The 21,405-nt window shown below is 41.5% G+C and overlaps 1 protein-coding gene across 1 annotated transcript in view; it reads right to left on the reverse strand.

Annotated features, from left to right (window-relative positions):
- The window catches only part of NPSR1 (neuropeptide S receptor 1), a 376,437-nt gene extending 355,559 nt beyond the window's left edge, over nucleotides 1-20,878 (reverse strand). Inside the window, exon 1 of the mRNA XM_075589097.1 lies at nucleotides 20,726-20,878. Within this exon, the coding sequence (XP_075445212.1) occupies nucleotides 20,726-20,878 (153 nt within the window). The remainder of the gene's footprint in view (nucleotides 1-20,725) is intronic.
- Between the last annotated feature and the right edge of the window lie 527 nt (nucleotides 20,879-21,405).

The following is a 21,405-nucleotide window of genomic DNA, read 5'->3' on the forward strand; positions in this document are numbered from 1 at the left end:
GTGAGGCCTAACCACCCTCACCCACTACCCACAAGGGAGGCCTACCCACAAACCCTTGGGGCCAATACCCCCTCCCCCCACCCCCAGTACTCACAATAAAAACAATACACTGCCCCACAATAAACATCATTCTATTTAATAAATACATAACCCACCCCCTTTGCCCCCCCATAAATACATGATTTATTCTTTTACATACAGGGTTCATACCCCAGCCCCACGCGAGTCCCCGGCGGGCTGGCGGGTCACCTGACAGACCTACAGGGTACCAGCAACTTGTTTCACACAGGTTCTGGAGGCCTGTTGGTGGGTCCTGCCAAGCGCCATGGCGCCCAGGTGGTCTCCTTGGGTCACCGTGGGCCACAATTGGGTCCCCATGGTAGGCCTGCGGATGTCTGGGAGCCCCGGGTCAGACCCACAGGTGTCTGCGGAACCTCGGGTGGTTCTCACGGGGGTCTGGGGAACTCACGAGTGCTCACTACGGGTCCGTGGTGCCCCCACGGATGTGGGACCACCGCTTCATCCCCGCACCTACGGGTCCGCGGTGCCCCCACGGATGTGGGACCACTGCTTCATCCCCGCAGGTTTCACCCGTGGAACCACCAGCCTGATACCCGTGAGATACCCGAGGAGACCGCAGGTGGTTTCCAGAGGTCTCACGCAGAACCAAGGAACCAACTCTGAATGTAAAATAAATAAACCTGACCTATACATTCAATACATACATCTCCCCCCCAACACATACAGTACAATAATGTGCTAAATAACTATTAACCAGAGATGGATAATAGATTATTTGCCCATTATTAAACACATAAAACATGCATTAATCAAAACATTAATTTTTAATCTTAAAATCACCACATTGCATGTTACAATAAATCCAGCATGTACACTGTGCCAATGCATGTTAACAAAAACATATCCAAACAAAATACCAATCCATCCAAGCATGTATAATATTTAAACCAATCAAGTCACCATAAATCTATTAGCATTCATTCATCAAATCACTAAACAATTTACATTCCATCCATAACAATTAAACAAATAACTATTTCTATCGTTAAACCGAACAAGTTACCATCAGACAAAATATAAGTCTCCAAAAATATACAATATACAAAAGCAAGCCTCACCCTGACCTAAAGTACACCATACAAGACCAACAATGACATCTATCTAACTATAAAATACATTACACACACATTTATGCATAGCAGCATATCCCAAAGCCTTTTCAACACAGCAATCCAAGCATTTTCTATCAAACCAATTCTTACCCTTGATGTATATATCGATCTAGACATACATACATACATACAGTGTCAAGAAATGTTGCACCCCAAAACAAAAACACATGTAAAAAAACAAAAACAAAACATGAACAAGTTAAATAAAATACCTTTCGTTTGTTCACTTACCATAACTTGACCCACTCACCGACTCCCGTTGAACAGGTTACTCTCGAACCAATCCACGCACAGGAACCCATAAAATAATAAACCATAAAATAATAAACCATAACATCATAATCAAATTCCAAAACAATCCAGGGGTCTTCTATTTGTAATCCATCTTCATCTGTATACTTTTTTCTTGTATCTTCTTCCCATCTCTTCCGGTCTCTACTTCGGCCACGCCCTGGGCCACGCCCTGGTGTTCTTTCTTCTTCCGGAGGTGTTCTTTCTTATTCCGGAGGTCCTTCCTCTTGGGCGTCTGGCTTCAAAATGAGGCGACATAGGCTTTTATAGGCCTATGACGTCACATGTTGGTCAAATGTTTCCCACGGTCCTGATTGGGCCGTGAACAACATGTGATTTGGCCGAAAAATAACAATTAAAATGACGTCATTTAAAGGCAATGAAAGCAGAGCCAATCAGAATGTCTGTGCTTCAATTGCCTTTAAGATGACGTCATGAAAAGAAAGATGTCCGGCGATACATGTTACGGTAGCCAATCAGAGCATGGGAACTCCATCCCAACTCTGATTGGCTCTAGTAACATGTGACAGGCTTACATGACGTCACATCCGTTCTCACCAAAGCCTCTGTCACATTGAAAGTAAACATTCTATATAAACAAAGCAAGTCGACAATAATACATTACTAACACACAATTAATGCCATCCGAAAAACATTACATGCAAATCTAAACAAAAAACACTATTCAAGATTGCTATGCAAACACAAAACCATTGCAAAAACAAATTTATTTCTAACTAACACGATCGTACACAATCTAAATGCACCAAATAAGCCACATTAAACCATTAAGGCAGGGTCCCAACATAAACCCATGCAATCATCATCATGTTAAATGAGAAAAGTAAATCTACATAACATTTCACACACACAATAGTAAGCAAACAGGGAAAAGAGTTGTATAATACATGACCAAATGCTATAAAGATTTGAAAAACAACCCGTTAATAAACATGTATGTATATAGCTCCAGAGGGATATATATACATACATGGCCATGAATTGAACATTAAAAAAAATCATCTGACTTTTGAGAAAAAACACACAAAAAAAAAAACCATTTCGCCGCTCAGCACCAGCTTCTTGCCAACTTTTGTTGGCGGAGCGAATTGGAGAAAATCTCTCCATTTTATAGCCCCGATCAGCACCGAGATGCTGATCGGGGCTACTAGAATACGGCGGATTTTAAACTGGAGAAATATTGCTTCTCGCCACCCATCTGGCGAGTTTTTTTTAAAGAAACCAAAAATCGTCGGATTTTAATCATATGGCCAGTTTCTCGCCATTTCAGGATTTGCTATGGGCATATTTGGCAAATACATGGCGAGATAGGGCTTCTCGCAGCTCTCTGCATAGGCTCCTGTATCAGTGTTTCCCGACAGACAGCAGGAAAGGAAAAAAGTTTTTAAAACGCTGCAGCTTGCTGCATAGCACATAAGCAGCAAGCTAACTTTAGGAATGTCCTAGCCCTCTGATTTTTTCTATGCAGAGGGCTAGGGGGCAATCATTAAAATGGTTATGGTTTCTGTATTTTAAACTTTCATAAAAAGTAATGAATGAAAGTCCCCTTCTTTTTGGTGTATTAAAATTAAAAGAGCAAATGAGTTTTCCTTCAAGCAGGCGGAGTGACGGAAACACTTGATCCACAAGTACCATGATCAAAAGGTATATGGCAGGACATCCCTGCAAGTGAGTCATGCATAACTTAACCCCGGACTTCTAAGGCACCCTGCGGGGATGGTCCCAGAATGTCTGACCAGGTCCAGAGTGAACAAAGGACTCGACAGGTTAAAGTGATAAGTGGGGAGGGAGAGATGTAAACAGTGTTTCCGTGATGTCCGGGGAAAGCTAGACAAGATGTCGCCAGGGAAGTGGGCTTGGTTAGGTATACTAAGCGGGACAGGTGCGAAGTCCGCACAGGCCCGTGGCATACCTTGAAGCCCCTTTGCCCGGTTCCATGAAGTACTGCAACCTTGCCATAGGTGGGAAGTTTAGTTCCCACGCAGCAATTGGCTGAAGAGTATACAGATAGTACTTTGGTGCTTTTAAAAGTCCGTGCAGCCAATCGGGAGTTAGATTCATCTAAGATTCTATCTACTGTAAGCTACAACGTGCGGTACAAAGACTTTAACATCGGACCCAAGCTTTGAATCCAGCTTTCAGTATTCGTAAGAACTAAGGATTTGTTAACCAATCCTGTATTGGGGAATGAAAAGATTACTTTTGGCGGAGTAAGAGTGGTTGCGAGAGGCACCACTAGCCAAAGACTGTTTCGCGGCTCTGTTTTGCGCACCAAACCCGTTCCGGGGAATTCGTGCCTAGAGATTTTATTTCTGTGAAGTTTGTTCTGGGAACATTTTATCTCATTTCGCCCAATCCCAGTAAGTTTTATTTCGTAGTATTTCGTAGATCAAGCTGTGTATGTTCATTCTGTACACAAATCACAATTTATTTTATCTCTCGCTTTGCTCAATCAAAGAATCCGGGTAAATAAGGTGTTAAAAGTTCTGGTCTCCCGTGACAGACAGTAGTCATGAGTCTAGGCTATTGGGATGCTTCATTTTAAGGATGAGTTTTAAGGTTGGTCGGTTTAAATTTGATGAGTTGACACCATTAGCAGGGAGGAGGCAAGGAGGCGTGGGTGAGAGTAGGTGTGTATATGGATTGGTTCAAGATTAGGAGAGGTATCCCCAGCAGTGAGAAGGAAGAGTAGAGCGAGAGAGAGAGGAGGTGAATAGAGGATATGTGGGGGGCTTCCTATTGAGGGGTGTAGAAGTTGTTGAGAAAGAGGTGTGTAATTAGTGGTGCAGTGTATGGGCACAAGCATAGGTGGAAGGAAGGAGAGATGAAAAGATGTGGATAAAAGGAGGAGAGTGTGGAAATTGGAGAGAATAGAAAAGTTTACAAAGGAGTGAGGAAACAGCCAACATGAAGAGCAATAGGGAGGGCATAATGTGATGCAGGGAGCAAGGAGAGAAAGTAGGAGAGTTCCCGGGTATAGAAGGATATGAGGAGTAGGAGTTGAAAAAGCAGGTGCCTGTGAGAGCAGTGTAGTACTGAAGATTACACAGCAGCTTAGAAAGGTAATAAGCATATTAGTAAAAATTTGCATAATATTTTAAAAGCCAAGTTCTTATAGTTGAAAAGTTGGTAACAAAGTGCGATAGTAGCAGTAGTACTGTTACTGCACCCCTTATAGTTATGTGCATGCCTCAGGAACCCACAAGCCCAGGCTGTTCAGCCTGTGTTAAAGGAACAAGTTGTGCCTGAGTTGAGCTTGGGGGAGGTCATAATTCCACCTCCTTGAACCGCACTTTATGGAAGTAGCTCTGTCTTAGAGGAAGGAGGTAGTACTGAGGATTAGAAGGCTGTTGCCTGCTTGATAGAGAGCCTGATCAATAAGCATGTCCACAACACTAAGATGGACAATACACTGGAACAGACTGTGAGCTAAACATTCCTCAGTCTAACAATCAGCTCATTATCGAGATTCAATCTGGCCATAAATACACTGAAGGAGAAGGCCAGCAGGGCATTCTTTGACATAAGGAAACAGCTGTATCTCCTCAAACCACCAATAAGATTCTGGATGAAAATATTCAACAGCATCGTCATGCCCATCCTTCTGTATGGCAGTGACGTGTGGGGTCCTGTGACATGCCCAGACTTTACAAAATGGGATACTAAATACTGCCCAACCTAAATGCTGCATATGGAATTCTGCAAATACCTTCTCCAAGTACACAGGAGTACTGTACATCAAACAGTGCATGCCGGCTGAGCTGCTCTCCTCTACTGCTCACTGTACAGGAGAGAGAACTGAAATTCTGGGGTCACCTAAACAACATCAATTCACAGTCTTACTGCTACAGTGCAATGAGAAGTCAGGAGCTCCTCACTAAACCCTGTGCCATCAAACAACTTGTCATCTCACTCCAAGAACAAAACCCCACACAGGTCAACAGTCTGCCGAAAAAACAAATCAACTCAATCGCCAGCGAAAGGAAAGAACAGTACTGTATGTGACTATATGGGAAAATAATATCCAGCACCCTACCAACTGAAGGCAAAAGACCCAAAGCAGAGACAATCCTTGTGCTATTACAGAATGAGCGCCCACAGCCTGGAATAAGAAACAGGCAGACACAGACAGAACTAGAAGCCCAAGGAGATGAGACTGTGCCAGTGATGTGCGCTAGGAGAGGTTGAAGATGAAACACACTTCCTGCTGTGCTGCAAACAATACTCTGAAGTGAGAAGTGCCCACTTAGAGAAACTCACAGCTCTTATCCAGAACTTGAATAATATAGAAGACAACCAAAAACTAGTGATCCTCTGAGGAGAAGATGAAACCACAGCAGAACTGGCTGCACACTATATCAGTACCTGTCACAGGATTAGAGACGCCCTCTAACTCCACATCCCTGTGTGTAACTGTTACCCAAGTACTGTGTAATCATTATACCCTACCCCGTTATATTCATGTTCTGTGTGAAGCAGGGTCCCCCCTGGCATTCCCTTACTTGTGTCCTGTTGTGGGGACGAGTGCGTCGCTGGGAGCTCCTGGCGACATTAGTGATAGGGCGCCACCATCTTGTGCGTGTTCGCGCATGCGTGCATGTGCGTTTGCAGTCACGGCAGTCATTGCACATAGCGCAGGAAAGTGTAGGGAAGCAGGAAGGCCCCCTAGATGTTGCGCATGTGCAGGAAAGTGGCGCGGCGGCCATTAGTCTAGCGCAGGCGCAGATAGAGAGAGGTAGGCGGCCATTAGAGAGGCGCCCATGCGGTCCTCATAGGGAAAAGCCTCAGAGGGGACTTCAACACCCAGATGGCTTAGAGGCAGGTGAGTCAGATGATTGCAGGCAGCCAATAGTGTTTGCAATTTTCCCTGCAGAGAGTAGATACATTGTATGGGCAATGTGCTGGAAGTCAGTCAGACTGAGGAGACAGTGGGGGAAGGAAGGGAGGCAGAGAGCTGCGAGCTTCTGCCCTAGGCCAGAAATCCCCTGGGCTAGAGCTGAGTCCCTGACACCCACTAGGGATGAGGGGTGTTCATAGGGAAAGGCCCTTAGGTAAGGACCCTGTGCCCCTTCAGCTGTAGTTTCTTAGTGCAGGGACAGAGATAGGCCCTGCTGCTGTTCCTTAAGTGCAGGGACAGAGAGAGGCCCTGCTGCAGTTAATTTAGTGCAGGGACCCAGTGATAGTGTTGCTGCATGTTCCTGTATGCTGTGTTTCTGATTCAGAGACTGTCCTTACGGTGGGACGTCCGGCTGGACCCCATCCCACACGGAGGTACAGATAAGCGCTGGACCAAGCAGCGCCGATAGACCCTTTGCGAAGACACCCAGGTGCAGGAACACCTGGGCAGGTATTTACAACCTTCCACACGTGCACCAACTTTAACTTGCTCCTCACATGTGACAGGCCTGTTCACACACTTGGGTGGGCTTGGACTCTCTGGACACGGGGTGGGGAAGGGGGTGTAAGGGTATAGCCCAGTTAGGGCTAAGAAGGTATAGCCCAGTTAGGGGCAAGGTTATAGCTGCCAGCTAGTGGCAGAGGGTGGCATATATTGTTGTGTATGCTGATATTGTTGCACTGTTATATATGATACTATTGTGTTGTGTTGCTCATCCAGTAAACCTTTTAGCCATAACCCTGGTGTATGTGGTTTCTGGGTGGGTTCCTATGTTAGGGCCATTCTACATTCCTATACAATCCTACATAGGTAGAGGCACTGACCGACGAGAACATTCCAGAGAAGCACCCCAGGTTCCCATCAGCGGAGGCTCAGGCCTCCTGTGAACCTGCATGTATAGGCACCACACCTGGTAACATATAGGTTCCCCTCACATGCACTCTATATGCGATTGGGTGGGGGAAAACCCAATACATGTGTAATCATTATACCCTAACCCCTGTTATTCATGTACTGTGTAATCATTATACTCTACCAATTGTTGTTTATGTAATGTGTACTGCTGCGGCCGAGTTTATTCGAGCATTTGCCCGTTCTCGGCCGCAGCAGTAACCTGGCACGTGCCGGAGGGTGCCGGGCGCGCGCCGAAGCAGCGGAGGAGCGCCCTCCGATCGGGGCGCTCTCCCTCCCGCTGCCGGGTCCGCCGGGTCCCCCGGAACCCCCTGCCACCGTCCCCCACATCGCGGGACACCAGGGCTCCCTCGGGGAGCCCTGGACGCGCGTGCAGGGGGCGCAGGCACCCGATGACGCGTGACCGCGCATCGGTGATGCGCGGCACGCTGAGGTAGTGCGGCTAGCACGCCGGGGCATCCCCCGGCTTGCGGTGCTAGCCGTGCTTCAATAAAACGTGTCGCCAGTGTAATCATTATACTCTACCAATTGTTGTTCATGTAATGTGTAATCATTATACCCTACCCCCTCATAGTCATGCTTTGGCAATACTGAAATGTTCTTTCGTCATGCCAATAAAGCTTATTTGATTTGATTTGAGAGAGAGATACAAGAGAGAGATGAAAGAGAGAGATGAGAGAAGGCGAGAGAGATAGAGAAAAAAGGAGGAGAGAGAAGGGGAGGGAGAGAGATGAAAGAGAAGAAGGATAGAGAGAGAGAGAAAAGGATAGAGAGAGAGTGAGAGAGAGATATGAGAGAGTTAGAGGAAGGATAGAGAAAGAAATTAGAAAGATGAGAGAGAGATATAGAAATATATATATAGATAGGTTCCTTACCGAGTAGATCCAGGATCCCAAGATCACGAGGTAAGAAGGAGACAGCACACTCAGGAGGTACAAAAAAAGGTGTGTATTCAGTAGAAAAACTGGCACATAAACCTATATATATATAGAGAGAGAGAGATGAGAGAGAGAGATGCAAAAGAGCAAGAAAGAGATGAGAGAGAGATACAGTACAGTACAAGAAATAGAGAGAGAGAGAGAGAGAGAGAGAGAGAGGGATTCTACATGAGATGCTTAAGTATAGTAACCCTGGCTACTTCCCTGAACTATGGAATCCTATTTGCACTCACTACCAGCGATAAGGGGCTAGGAAGAATTCAATCCTTGGGAGACAACCCATTAGCCACTCACTAGACATTCTAAAATACTTTATTTAACATATATACATAACTAATCTTATATAACATAAAATAAACAGAAACTGCTCAACCTTGCAGGAATTTAAAAACCAAGCGATGGATATGACCACAAGGTTCGTTGAGCGCGGTTATTCCAAGAACTCGATACATAAAGCGTATATAAGGGCAAAAGACACAACACGTGCGCACCTTCTAAGTGACAGGCAGCAAATAAATACACAAGACGAGAAACCCATAAGATACATCGGTACTTTCAGTAATCAGTGGAAAGAACTTCGCAATATCTTTAACAAACATTGGCACATCTTGAGAAATGACCCTGACTTAAAGCAGGTGTTGAAAGAGACACCAACTATGACCTGCAGAAGGGCTAAAAACCTAAAGGATAGGCTAGTACATAGCCACTTCCTGGTTAAAACACAAAGGACATGGCTAGGGGATAGGAGACCGACTGGGTCATACCCATGCGGACGATGTCGAGCCTGTCCTTTCATGACACTAAGAATATCCTAGACCAACCAAACTCTAAACAACACAGTATTAAAAGCTTTATCAACTGCCTAACGGTTGGGGTGGTGTATCTCATTACCTGTAGATGTGGCATGCGATACGTGGGTAAAACCCATAGAGCCCTAAAAGTGAGGGTTCTCGAAAATTTGGGGTCGATTAGGAACACCCAAGATACCCCGGTCGCACGCCACATTCACGAACAACATAATGGTGATCCACAATATCTCACCTTTTGTGGTATTGAACACATACCATGGGGTCCCTGGAAAGGGAATTGGGATAAACACCTGATGCAGTGAGAATGCCAATGGATTTTCACTCTTCAGACGTTGCAACCTAACGGACTGAATGAGGGATATATTTATTCCGCATTTCTATAATGTCCTTACACAAGCCATTGTAATAAAACCTAAACAAGATGTTGGCATTAATTGGTTGGAACCACCTACTTATATGTATCCAGAGTAGGGAATAGGTACCTGTAGACACTCAGTATAACTACTAACCAACTGAAGAGGATGAATGCATTACTACGTAGAACTAGCCGTATGTATCCAATAGAACTTAGAACCAACCTTATCTATTGAGGTAGCTATACTCCATTCGGTATAGACAGTTATGGTATCATTGCACTATCTGAATCCATACATACAGGTTTCAATTGTCATTAGCTGGGGATCCGGGTATACAGTGGAGTCTTAAACCCCTTATGACCCTTTTGACTTTTAGAGGCGGTCATTGTAATGTCCACACACTCCTACGAAATACACATCCTTTACGTGCATGTATCCGTATGTTTATATCTATATACAGATGCGTACACACATAAAGATAGCGATACATAGAAGAATGTCCAACAGTGAGGTAGTAACTATAAATGGGATAGCGTCTCCAGATGCTATTCCTGTATGTCTCCCCTCACTACTGCACATCCGTTTACCTGTACATAAAATACATCGTAGCATTTCTATCCACATTTAGTGACACATTACTCCTGTCATAGTATGAGTCCACAGTGACACTCATCCAAGGTCCTATTAATTGTTATAACAATAAGGACAAAACAGAACAAATATCACAGCAATTGCAGAATTGAATAGGCACACACAATGTTAATATCGATCGAAATGAGAATACATCAGCCTCATTAACGTGTCTGCGTCATCTATCTTAGTTATGATTGGTCAGTCTAGGTAGACATACCTCCGGCCATTCAAATAAGATGTTGGGGATGTGATCTCTTCACCACTCTCATTACCTTGACAAAGCGCCGGGCGGCACAAAACGTACGTCGGTTTTAATGACGTCACAGTAGTGACGTCATCAGGGAGCGCGGGTCCGGAACTGTGAGAGGAAGCTCCGTCGAGTGGCACCAAGACACAGGTCGTATTCATCCAGTACCTGACTGCAATAGCTATGAGATTTGCTCACGGATCTGGTCTCAATGTGTGATTGCTTGCACGACACTATGATTTAAGTTCACTTAGAGATACCCTTAATCGCAGTATTTGTGGATACACACATAGGTATATATAAAGGTATATTCTACACATCTACAGGTGATTAACAAGTGTGATATTCACTCGAAAGGGACGGCACTAAATAGTGCAATAAGGTTCTCTTGGTACAAGTTATACCTAATAAGTGAAGTGTTGCAACGCATATTTAAGGAATTCTGGTTAAATACAAGCATACACAGAGTTTACTAAGTGTCTATACATGATGAGAGATATGTTTCCACGGGCAACTATATGTGACTGTGAACGTGTATGACCATTGGAGCAGTATAATAATATATATTTTCTGTCCTCCACCACAAGAGGTAGGAAGAGATACTCTTTTTATCTGCTCAAAACCACATTGGTTACTTACCTCCTGGTACCCATCCCGTTTATTTTATTTTATGTTATATAAGATTAGTTATGTATATATGTTAAATAACGTACTTTAGAATGTCTAGTGAGTTTCTAATGGGTTGTCTCCCAAGGATTGAATTCTTCCTAGCCCCATATCGCTGGTAGTGAGTGCAAATACACTGGCGACACACTTTATTCGAGCTCGGCTAGTCCCACGAATTCGGGTATACCCGGGTGTATTGAGGTTTGTGACTGTTTTCTGCCCGAGTGCATTGGGTTATTTTCCAGGCAGGGATTGAAGCATTTTATTCCCGCTGGCTGCAATACTGCACAGTTTATATATATATACAGGCATACCCCACATTAACGTACGCAATGGGACCGGAGCATGTATGTAAAGTGAAAATGTACTTAAAGTGAAGCACTACCTTTTCCCCACTTATCAATGCATGTACTGTACTGCAATCGTTATATAAGTGCATAACTGATGTAAATAACGCATTTGTAACAGGCTCTATAGTCTCCCCGCTTGCACATAGCTTCGGTACAGGTAGGGAGCCGGTATTGCTGTTCAGGACGTGATGACAGGCGCATGCGTGAGCTGCCGTTTGCCTATTGGGCGATATGTACTTACTCGCGAGTGTACTTAAAGTGAGTGTACTTAAACCGGGGTATGCCTGTACTGCATTACAATTCATGAATTTATGCCATCTGGTAGACACGCGAAGCATTGCATCCTATTAAATCCTAATCATTATTATTTAACAGATCAGCCGCCCATCAGCCAGGCATTAACCCAGGCTGGGAAGGCAAACGCAACGGGGCTTGTCAGAGGTGAGGAGCGGCGCATTCCAGGTATCTGCCAGGTACATACTGGGTATTTGCTCGAATAAAGTGTGTCGGTGCAGTAGGATTCTTTTTGGTTAATCTAGTAACCTCACCCGTTCTTCAAGTCCTGTTTAATACCCGTATGCACCCTATTTGTATATATCATTAAACACATGTGGAGAGCGGTAGTATTTCTTCTTTTTGTACTGAACTGTGGAACCAAGGAATGATAACCTCTATTCACAAGAGAGGAAACAGATTGGACCCATCCAATTACAGAAGCATCTGTGTCAGCAGCACCCTGGGGAAGTTGTTCAACAGCATCTTGAACAGCAGAATCATCACTTTCCTGACAGATCAGTGTGCACTAAGTAAAAGCCAGACAAGCTTCCTGCCAAACACCACACCACAGATCCCATCTGCACCCTACAAAGCCTGATCAATAATTACGCCCACAACAACAACTCCACCAAATCTTTACTTGTTTTGTGGAGTTTAAAAGGGCCTTTAACTCCATCTGGCATACAGGTCTATTGCTGAAAATACTGGAGAGTGGAATATGGGGGAGAACATACGACATAACAAAAGTATGTACTAGGAAAACAAATGCTTTGTGAAAGTAAATAACAAAAGGACAGTCATCTTCAGTCAAGGCTGTGGAGCAAGACAGGGCTGCAGCCTGACTCCCACACATTTTAACGTATACATCAATGAGCCGGTAGCAGCCCTAGAATCCTCCCCACACCTGGGCTCCCCCTGGCTAGAACAGAGATTAAGGGGCCTATTCACTAAATTGTGATAAGTGGATTAATGTACTTTGAATGCCCTTAAAGCACAATATTGCCTGTTTTGCTTTTCACTAAACTTCAATAACAGAACAGTATTGCGCTATAACGGCTTTTAACGAGCTTTAACACTTACAAAAAAAAAGTCTTACAAAAAGTCAAAATAAGCTCAAAAGCACTTTTTTTTGCCAGAAACTGCTATTCACTATGCAGTTATAAGCTTATCGTAATTTAAAATTTTGCAATATTTTATTGCCAGCTAAAGGCTGATGCTAAAGATCTTTCAAGATGCATAAAAGCATTTACTTTTCTTTTTACTGCACAGGATTGATACCGGAGGCTGGCGGGGACCCCCCGGAGACCCCTGGGTTCTCACCGGTCTCTGGGTGTCCACGGGGTCCCCATCGGATTCCGGAATTAACCCTGTGCAATAAAAATAAAATTGCAGCCAGTTTCATTACCTTAGCGGCTAACCGCTAAGGTAATGAAAGGGTTAAATAACAGGCACTGCATAGTTGGTACAGGGGGTGGGTGAAGCTTGTAGTTGCCCCAGGGTGGGTGTTTAGGCCTTGTGGGAGGGTGGCAGTAGAAGTTAACCTCTTCATTACCTTTGTGGTTACAACCGGTAAGGTAATGAAGGGGTTAACCCCTTGTGCTACCCTCCTGAAAGGCCTAAACACCACCCTGGGGTAACTACTACCTTCAGTCACCCCCTGTACTAACAACAGGAAAGGGTAAAAGTGCAATTAACCGAAAATGGCTAATAGCGCTTTTCCCCATTCAAAAATAGAATTACAGTGCAATACATAAATACAACCCCCCAACTCTCAAAAAAAAAACAAGCACCAAAAAGACACAACAATTAAATCAAACCAAGCACCAACAATACAAAATTAAATCAAACCAAGCACCCAAACTACACAATAATTCAATAAAAACAAAAATACAAAACAAGCATTTGCCAAAAAAAAATTATTGCCTGTCACTGAATTTATCTATGACCGAAAAGGGCATAGATAAACCCATTGGCAGTCAATGGGCAACCTAAAAAAAATACACAATTAAATAAAATACAATCAATTATTTTCTTACCATTGATGTCTTCACCCCCAACCTATGCGAGAACAAACTCTTGACCCTCGATGCACTACTCCTCAATAGCCGATGCGAAGAAGTCAGTGATAAAATCTTGATTGAAGAGACTTCTCCCTGGTGAGTTCTTCGTTCTTTTTTTATTTCTTCATTCTTTTCTTCTTTCTTTTCGTCTGTCTACTTTACTTGTAATCCAATGGGCGGCTGTTGTCTCGTCGTCTTCTTAAGCTCAAATGATATGGTACAGGCCTGTGATGTCACATTTGAGTGTCAAAATATACACCCCCATTCCGATTGGATGGTTTACCATGTGACAGATTTTTTTTTTAAAGTATGTGACGTCATCAAAAGGGAGGGAAGCCAGACAATCAGGAAGGCTATGCTTCCCACCCTTTAAGATGACGTCACAAAAAACAAAATGGCTGTCATCACATATTACTCCAACCAATCGGATTGGGAGATATAACATGTGAGCGATCACAATCTGATTGGTTGTAGTAAACCTTGTGACAACTTCTATTTTTTTTAAAGGAGGTTTTTTTCAAGTGAGATGCTAGAGAGAGACTTTCGCACAATATTCCTTCTAACTCCCTCAATGTGTTGCTGTTGTTGCTATTTAAACTGGCACTTTGGCAGTAAAGGTCTGGCACACTTGGTGAAAAAACAAAATATATATTGACTGTGTTCTTGTAATAATTAGAGCTGGTGAACTGGTCCAGGAGGAGCGAGTTTCCAGTTTTTTTTATATATATATAATATACAGTATATATATATATATACAGTATATATATATATATATATAAAGAGGAACAGAGGGCGCAACCTAAATACAGTGTTTATAAATAATAAACACATGTGTGGATACATACTTTGAATGTCCAGTAATAAAGGGTGGACTGGAAACCTAAAATGAAGAAAGAAGAGCCAATATGGTGAAGTACGTTTAATTAAGGTTTCCACAAGGCAAGCACTGACCCTACTTACAAAGTGGTAGATAAAACAAGCATGTCGGTATAAATCTTTTACAGCAGCACAGGCAGTAGAACACCCAGGGAAGCATAGGACGCCATCCTCTCTCAGCCTTCTGATGTTACAAAGCGACTGCAGTCTGGCTCCTTCTCCTCTCTTTCAGCTGTTCTCGTGATGTTTGCTCTGTTGTAGTCTGTTATACAAATGCTACTGGCGATCTTGTATTACACCGACACTCCTCAATAAGCGAGGAACAATAAAACTTTGTATAAAAGTCCAAACATGCCTTTAAAAAGGCATATTATTAAGAGTCTGTTTGACCATAGGAACTCTAAAAGCACACTGCTCTACTCGTTTCGTCTGGGATGACTTTATCAAGAGACGACACCCAAGAGTCAGTCACCCACCAATCAGTCACCCATTTGTCACCGACCCAAGTGTCACCCACCCAAGTGTCAGTCAGTCACCCACCCAAGTGTCAGTCAGTCAACCCACCCAAGTGACAGTCAGTCACCAACCCACCCAAGAGTCAGTCACCCACCACCCACTATCTCTCTCTCTCTTTGTCTCTGTCTCTATCTCTCTCTCTGTCAAATCCTCCCGCCAGGGCCCTAACAAAGTTGATCATCCAACTCCCCCCTACAGGGGCGGCCAGACGATCTTCACCTTTATTATTGTGAGGCCGGCTACCCCTACCATGACAGTCAGTAGTTATTTTTTTATTTTATTGTTGCTGCCCATGGAAGATGCAGAGGACAGTGATGAGGACAAGGGTGGCCTTCATTCTGGCTGGGATAAGTACAACTTTAATTTATTAAATGCTGTCTAGGTAATGTTTTGTTTTTAATGGGCAAATGTGCAATTATCCAGATCTGGATAATAGTGATTTTGCCCATTACTGTACTGTATGTGTTGGAGTAGGGGAGTTGCTGGGGGTAGAGGGGTTGGTAGTAGGGTGCCATTCATTGCTATTTGGGTTATCTTTTCTCCCATTGAGGGCATAGGCAACCACACTGGCAATTAATGGGTGTATTGGCTAGTATTGGTGTTTGTATTGTATTTTAATTTTTATTGGGGGTAGAGGGGGTGGTTGAAGGGGGTAGTTGCTAAGGTAATGAAGCTTTTAAAAAAAAAAATTAATAACACAGAATTGAAGCAGGGGGGTATCCAGAACTGATCCACGTTAATTTCAGCCTCGGAGACCAGCTGCTTCCTGAGTTACAAGCCCCAGTACTGTGTGCTCATTTGCATGTCTAAGACAGGTCTGCAACCCTGCCTTTCACCATTATCACCCAGCATATAGTGCCTCCACTGGGAAATTACATGCAAATGAGCACACAGTGCCCCCTTTTGTTTCAAATTCATTTTTACATGAATCCCTATAAGCTTTAGCTTGTTGCATTGCACAGCTTTTCAGCACAGCCTGGGTTAAGATGCATAGCCAGTAAACCTACTCACAGACAGCTGTTTCAACCTTTTTGGTCTCATCAGTGTGAAAGAAAAAATGATCGATATCAGCACTGCTCCTTGGGATGACAGACTCATCAGAGTGAGCCTGGTTATACTTGCTTTGCAATTTGAAACTTGGATAGGTATCCACCACACATTAGTTAAGTTATGGTGGGTAAAAAAAGTGACAAAAAACACTCCCCCGTGAAGCATGTTTCTTAAATCATGTGGAGGGTTTTTTGTCACTTTTTTTACCCACCATAACTTAACTAATGTGTGGTGGATACCTATCCAAGCTTCAAATTGCAAAGCCAGTTTAACCAGGCTCACACTGATGAGACTCAAAAGGTTGAAACAGCTGTCTGTGGGTAGGTTTACTAGCTATGCATCTTAACCCAGGCTATGCTGAAAAGCTGTGTAATATGGCAGGCATAAGCTTATAGGGGTCCCTGTCAAAATGGTTTTGAAGCAAAAGGTGGCAGTGTGTGCTCATTTGCATGTCATTTCCCAGAATCCCTTGCATGCAGTGGAAGCACTGTATGCTGGGCAATAATGGTGAAAGGTAAGGTTGCAGTCCTGTCTAAGACATGCAAACGAGCACACAGTAATATTTCCATTTGCTATATGCTTTATGGGGGAGTTTTTTTTGTCACTTTTTTTGTCACTTTTTTTACCCACCATAACACAACTAATCTGTGATATATATAGGTCAACCGCGTTATAACGCGATCCGTTACAACGAGAACCCACTTATAAGGCGATGCAAGCATGGCTCACAATTTTCGTATTTATGAATAATTTACAACACGATTATTGGTATCTTAAATACTTTATTGTACAATGCATATAATTATACATTATTTCAATGCGATCCGCTTATAAAACGATATAATCCATGAGCTGTATATGTATATACTGTACATACTGCACATAGACACATACCTACATTATTTTTATACTGTATTTTAAGGCTGTTTTTAAATGTATTGTTACTGCTAATTCAAAATACAAAAATAAATTGCACATATTCTTAGCATTTTGAGAGAAAAAAAAGGAACCTGTGCTTGGAAATACCTGACTTTAACTGCAATTCCACTAGAATGAAACAAACAAGTATAAGTTGCTCTGCCTTATAATGAACACGATTCCACGTGACTTAGAACATGTATAATACTGCGCACGGTTGTGTTTCATCAGATTATTATAAAACAAATTGCAACAGTGTTACAAAAACATCTGGCAGAATTATCATAGTGTTTTTTTTTTCAATTAATTCTGCCTAATTTGTTTACCCAGGTAAAGATGTGACTTTTATACAAATGATGTGTACCCATTGAGTCACATGGAAACAATCATTGGCCCTTTTCAATTTGAAGTTTCAATTACCAGCTTACGGAAAAATGTCACATTTAATCATGCCCAATATGGTTTATTACATGGCTACTATACTGAAAAACACAGGAAATACTATTAAATGAGTCCCTAAGGAGAAGTTACCTGTAAATACTGTAAGGAGGAAAATTGAAAAAAGGTTAATTTAGCAGGTCAATTACCGCAACACTCCTTTTACCAAATGCAAATGCCCCTCAAATACATTCATGTTTTCTTTAAAAATATACAGAATAAGCCACATATTTAGCAGTTTATAGCTCCAATGTCTTAATATTCTGTACATTATTATTTTCTATTGTTTAATCTATTGCAAAGTCATGCTGAGAGCTGTAACCATCCCAGTGCGCATGGTTATATACATGTTTTCTGTGGATTATCCAATAGCATCTGAGAAGCATAATTATTAGCATTATACTTTCGTCTGATTAGCTGTCTGAAAACCTGACAGGAGGAAGAAGCACCATTGTCTTATATGCCTACCCAAAGTCTCCTTTATACAACACCTGTGATACCTGGGGAAAGGGCTAATTTTGATATCCAAAGTATACTGTATTAAAATGATTAAAAGTGTCATATTAATCAGGTGTCTCTGGAGTTTCTCAACTGTTTTTACAGGTAGGGTATCTCTCCACATTTTGTATAAAGAATTGTTTGGGGAGGTATGTAAGTCAATGGATACTCTACTAAATTAGGTCTACATTTGCGAATGCAAACTTTAGTACAATAGGTTTAAGTCAGCATGCTGGAAAGTTTAGCAAATACAGGTAATCACAATTCACTTCTCTTCTGTCAATTTAAAATAACACCAAAATTAGTGTATGCATTAAATATTTTTACAAAAATCAGCCACTGTTGGCCAATCTATAGCAACTGTTGCAGGGATTATATTGTATTGTATTATATGTCTTTGTTTATATAGCGCCAAAAGTGTATGCAGAGCTTCACAAAGAATACAGTACAGGAAATTCTAATAATACAATAAGTGCAGCAAAATCAGACAATAGGAATAGGGCAGGGTTTACAGTACCAATCACAAGGTTACAAGGATTTTTCATAACCTCTACCTGTGTGCTTTAAAGTATGTGTATGTGGTCATTATTTTGAATCAAAGGAGAAACTTTAGCCTTTAGTTTATCATCAGTGAAAATATCAATTTGAGATGCACTAGTTGCTATTCGGGTAATATAGTCTAACATTGCTCCTCTGCAGTGAATTAACAGCCATGGTACCATAGTTACTGAGGCTGGCTTTTAACTGTGTGGTTTGACATGCTACAGGATGTGTGTATTCTCTACCCCCTGTTGATGATGATGATCCTCCTTGGTAATTCTCAGTCTTAACTAATTGCGGAATCTTTAATTATGAAGGTTTCTTCATACTGAGAATGAGGCAAGAACATTTCAGTGGTCAATTATTTAACTATATTTGCAAAATGTGTGCTTAATAGTGTAACTTTTAAAGGTCACATATTGTCATGTCCTGTACTTTTTAAATGATATCCCACAGTTATTCTTGATAGGATATTGGCATTCAGTACATTAATAACAAATAAAGCAGCAGGTGGGAATGATTCTTTCTCAGTAACACTGATATGCAGATTACGACTATTTTTGAAAATAAAATAAATTCACGCTTTTTAAGGCGTGGAGTAACTCTGCTCAAACGTCTCCGAGGGCTAATAATATGTGACGAATAAAGTCCCAAACAGCAGAAGTGCGGTGGTGCGCGCAGGGAACAAGGTGGTGTATTTACTAGGAAAGAAAGAATCCCCCTGTACGGCACTAAGAAACACCCTGTAGTGTAAAAATTAAACTTATAATTGTATAATTAAAAAATATATGTGTGTTTGGGGAGTAAGAATGACGAATGACAAATATAACAATTAAAAACGGAGAACGGCGTGTGGGCGTATATGCGCTTACACTTAAGTGTGTTAATGGTGTCAGTCTGTCGTAATAGATAATATCGTAACACCCACGGCTGATGCTTAGCACAAAGAAAAGTCTTCTGGAATAAGTGGCAGATTTGTTTGAATCCTACCACTATTAATACTATCACTGTGTAGGGCCAGATCAACATATTCTCTAATTTAATGTTTCAATGAAGCTATATAGGGCTAGTGGTGCTGGAACCTCATCCGTTTTTAATATTTTATTTGTCGTTCGTAGCTGTTACTCCCCAACCACATATATTTTTTTAATTATACAATTAAAAGTTGATTTTTTACACTGCAGGGTGTTTCTTAGTGTTTCCGCACAAGGGGGTTCTATTTTTGAAAACATGTATATTAATACAAACTAAAAAGTATGTTAGATTGGATAAGGGAATTCGTGCCTATAATGAAGTCAATGTCTTTATACTCATAAACCCCTGGTTTGAGATCCAGTTCCTACTTTATATGACTTTGGGCATGACATTTTTATTTCTCCACAATATGACTAGAAAAGATGGCATCAATATAGTTTCTATTGTTCACAATCACAATAAAGGAATAGTATAGTATTACTATTTACTTGTTGTTAGTACAGTAATATGTTGTTATGAATTGCTGTCAATATTACTGTATGAGCAGATGTTAAACTTTAAGAGCAAACTTGTGTTTAACTTCCACACAACACATGGGGTTATGAAGAAAATAAAGCAAAACCTTGATCATTTGACATGATATTACTTACAATCATATTCATCGTTAAGGCTTGTTTTTATATATATATGTATATTGTATATTGTATATATATGTATATTGTATATATACACCCGCAACCTGCAATCAATATATTTAATCAGTAGAACAAGTGTATATATTATATTGTGTACATACTATACTTAAGGAGGTTATTCATTAAACTGCATGAGTGCCGATAGAGGTACCATCGCAAGGCAATTGCCAGTATAGTCAATTTGAGTTTTTCTATGCAATAGCTCCTCCATCGGCACTATCATGGTTTAATAAATAACCCCTTATGCATCACTTTTGTATTAAAACCTTTATTAGAATAGAGCATAAAACAGATGAAAAAAGGCATATGTTTTCCACAACTATTACAGTATGTACTATATCACTATAACTTGCTGCAAAGAATTTACAGCATCATGTCTGAATACAGTAAATAATATTTAGCTAATGAGGATGAAACACTATATTATTAAAAAAATCCAGGATATCAGATTTTAGAGGGAACATATAAAATGCCAATAAAAAAAATCCCATCTACACATTGTATATGCAAAGCACACAAAAATAGCTATTTACTGCTATAAGTGATACAATGTTAATGCATGCAGTTTACCTTAAAGGAGGTATAGAAAGAATTCCATTCATTTTCTTCCCCCACACCTGTAGAAGTAGAAGAAACTCCTGATGTGCAAGTTACAAGAATTAAATCCAAGCTTTCTGTGCTTCCATTCGAACCTATGCTTGTTTCAGTGAAACTAACTTGCATTGTAAGATTTGGCTGAACTGGAGCTGTTTAAAGATTTTCTCTGATAGAGAACAGCACAGAGAAATTCACCTTACAAAAGAAAATGTGAATGCAGCTTTACTGCTCCACCACTGGCTAACTGAGGCATATGGCTTTAGAACAGCTTCATACAGTATGAGCAATAAAACAGAAGTCCCTCTTCAAGCTGTGCTCAATATCATTGATGGAGCACTCTAATGATAAAAAAAAGATAGCCACATGCTCCCACAAAACAGCCAAAACTAAAAAGACACATGATGTACACTTTAACAGAGCCTGATTATTATTTTTTAATGGACCGATCACCTAATGTATTGAATAAAATGGCAAGATATGGGGTTGACTTTTAAATTACTTGTACACAGCTTGCAGGGATTTCTATAAAATAATTTTTTTTCGGGTAGCTACACAAAACAGAGACCACAATAATGGGTCAAGATGACCCAATAAAGGAGTAGCTACACAAAACAGAGATTTTAATTATTTTTTTCCCCAGCATATAAAATGTG

Source organism: Ascaphus truei, chromosome 2, assembly GCF_040206685.1.
Source record: "Ascaphus truei isolate aAscTru1 chromosome 2, aAscTru1.hap1, whole genome shotgun sequence".
Classification (NCBI taxonomy): domain Eukaryota; kingdom Metazoa; phylum Chordata; class Amphibia; order Anura; family Ascaphidae; genus Ascaphus; species Ascaphus truei.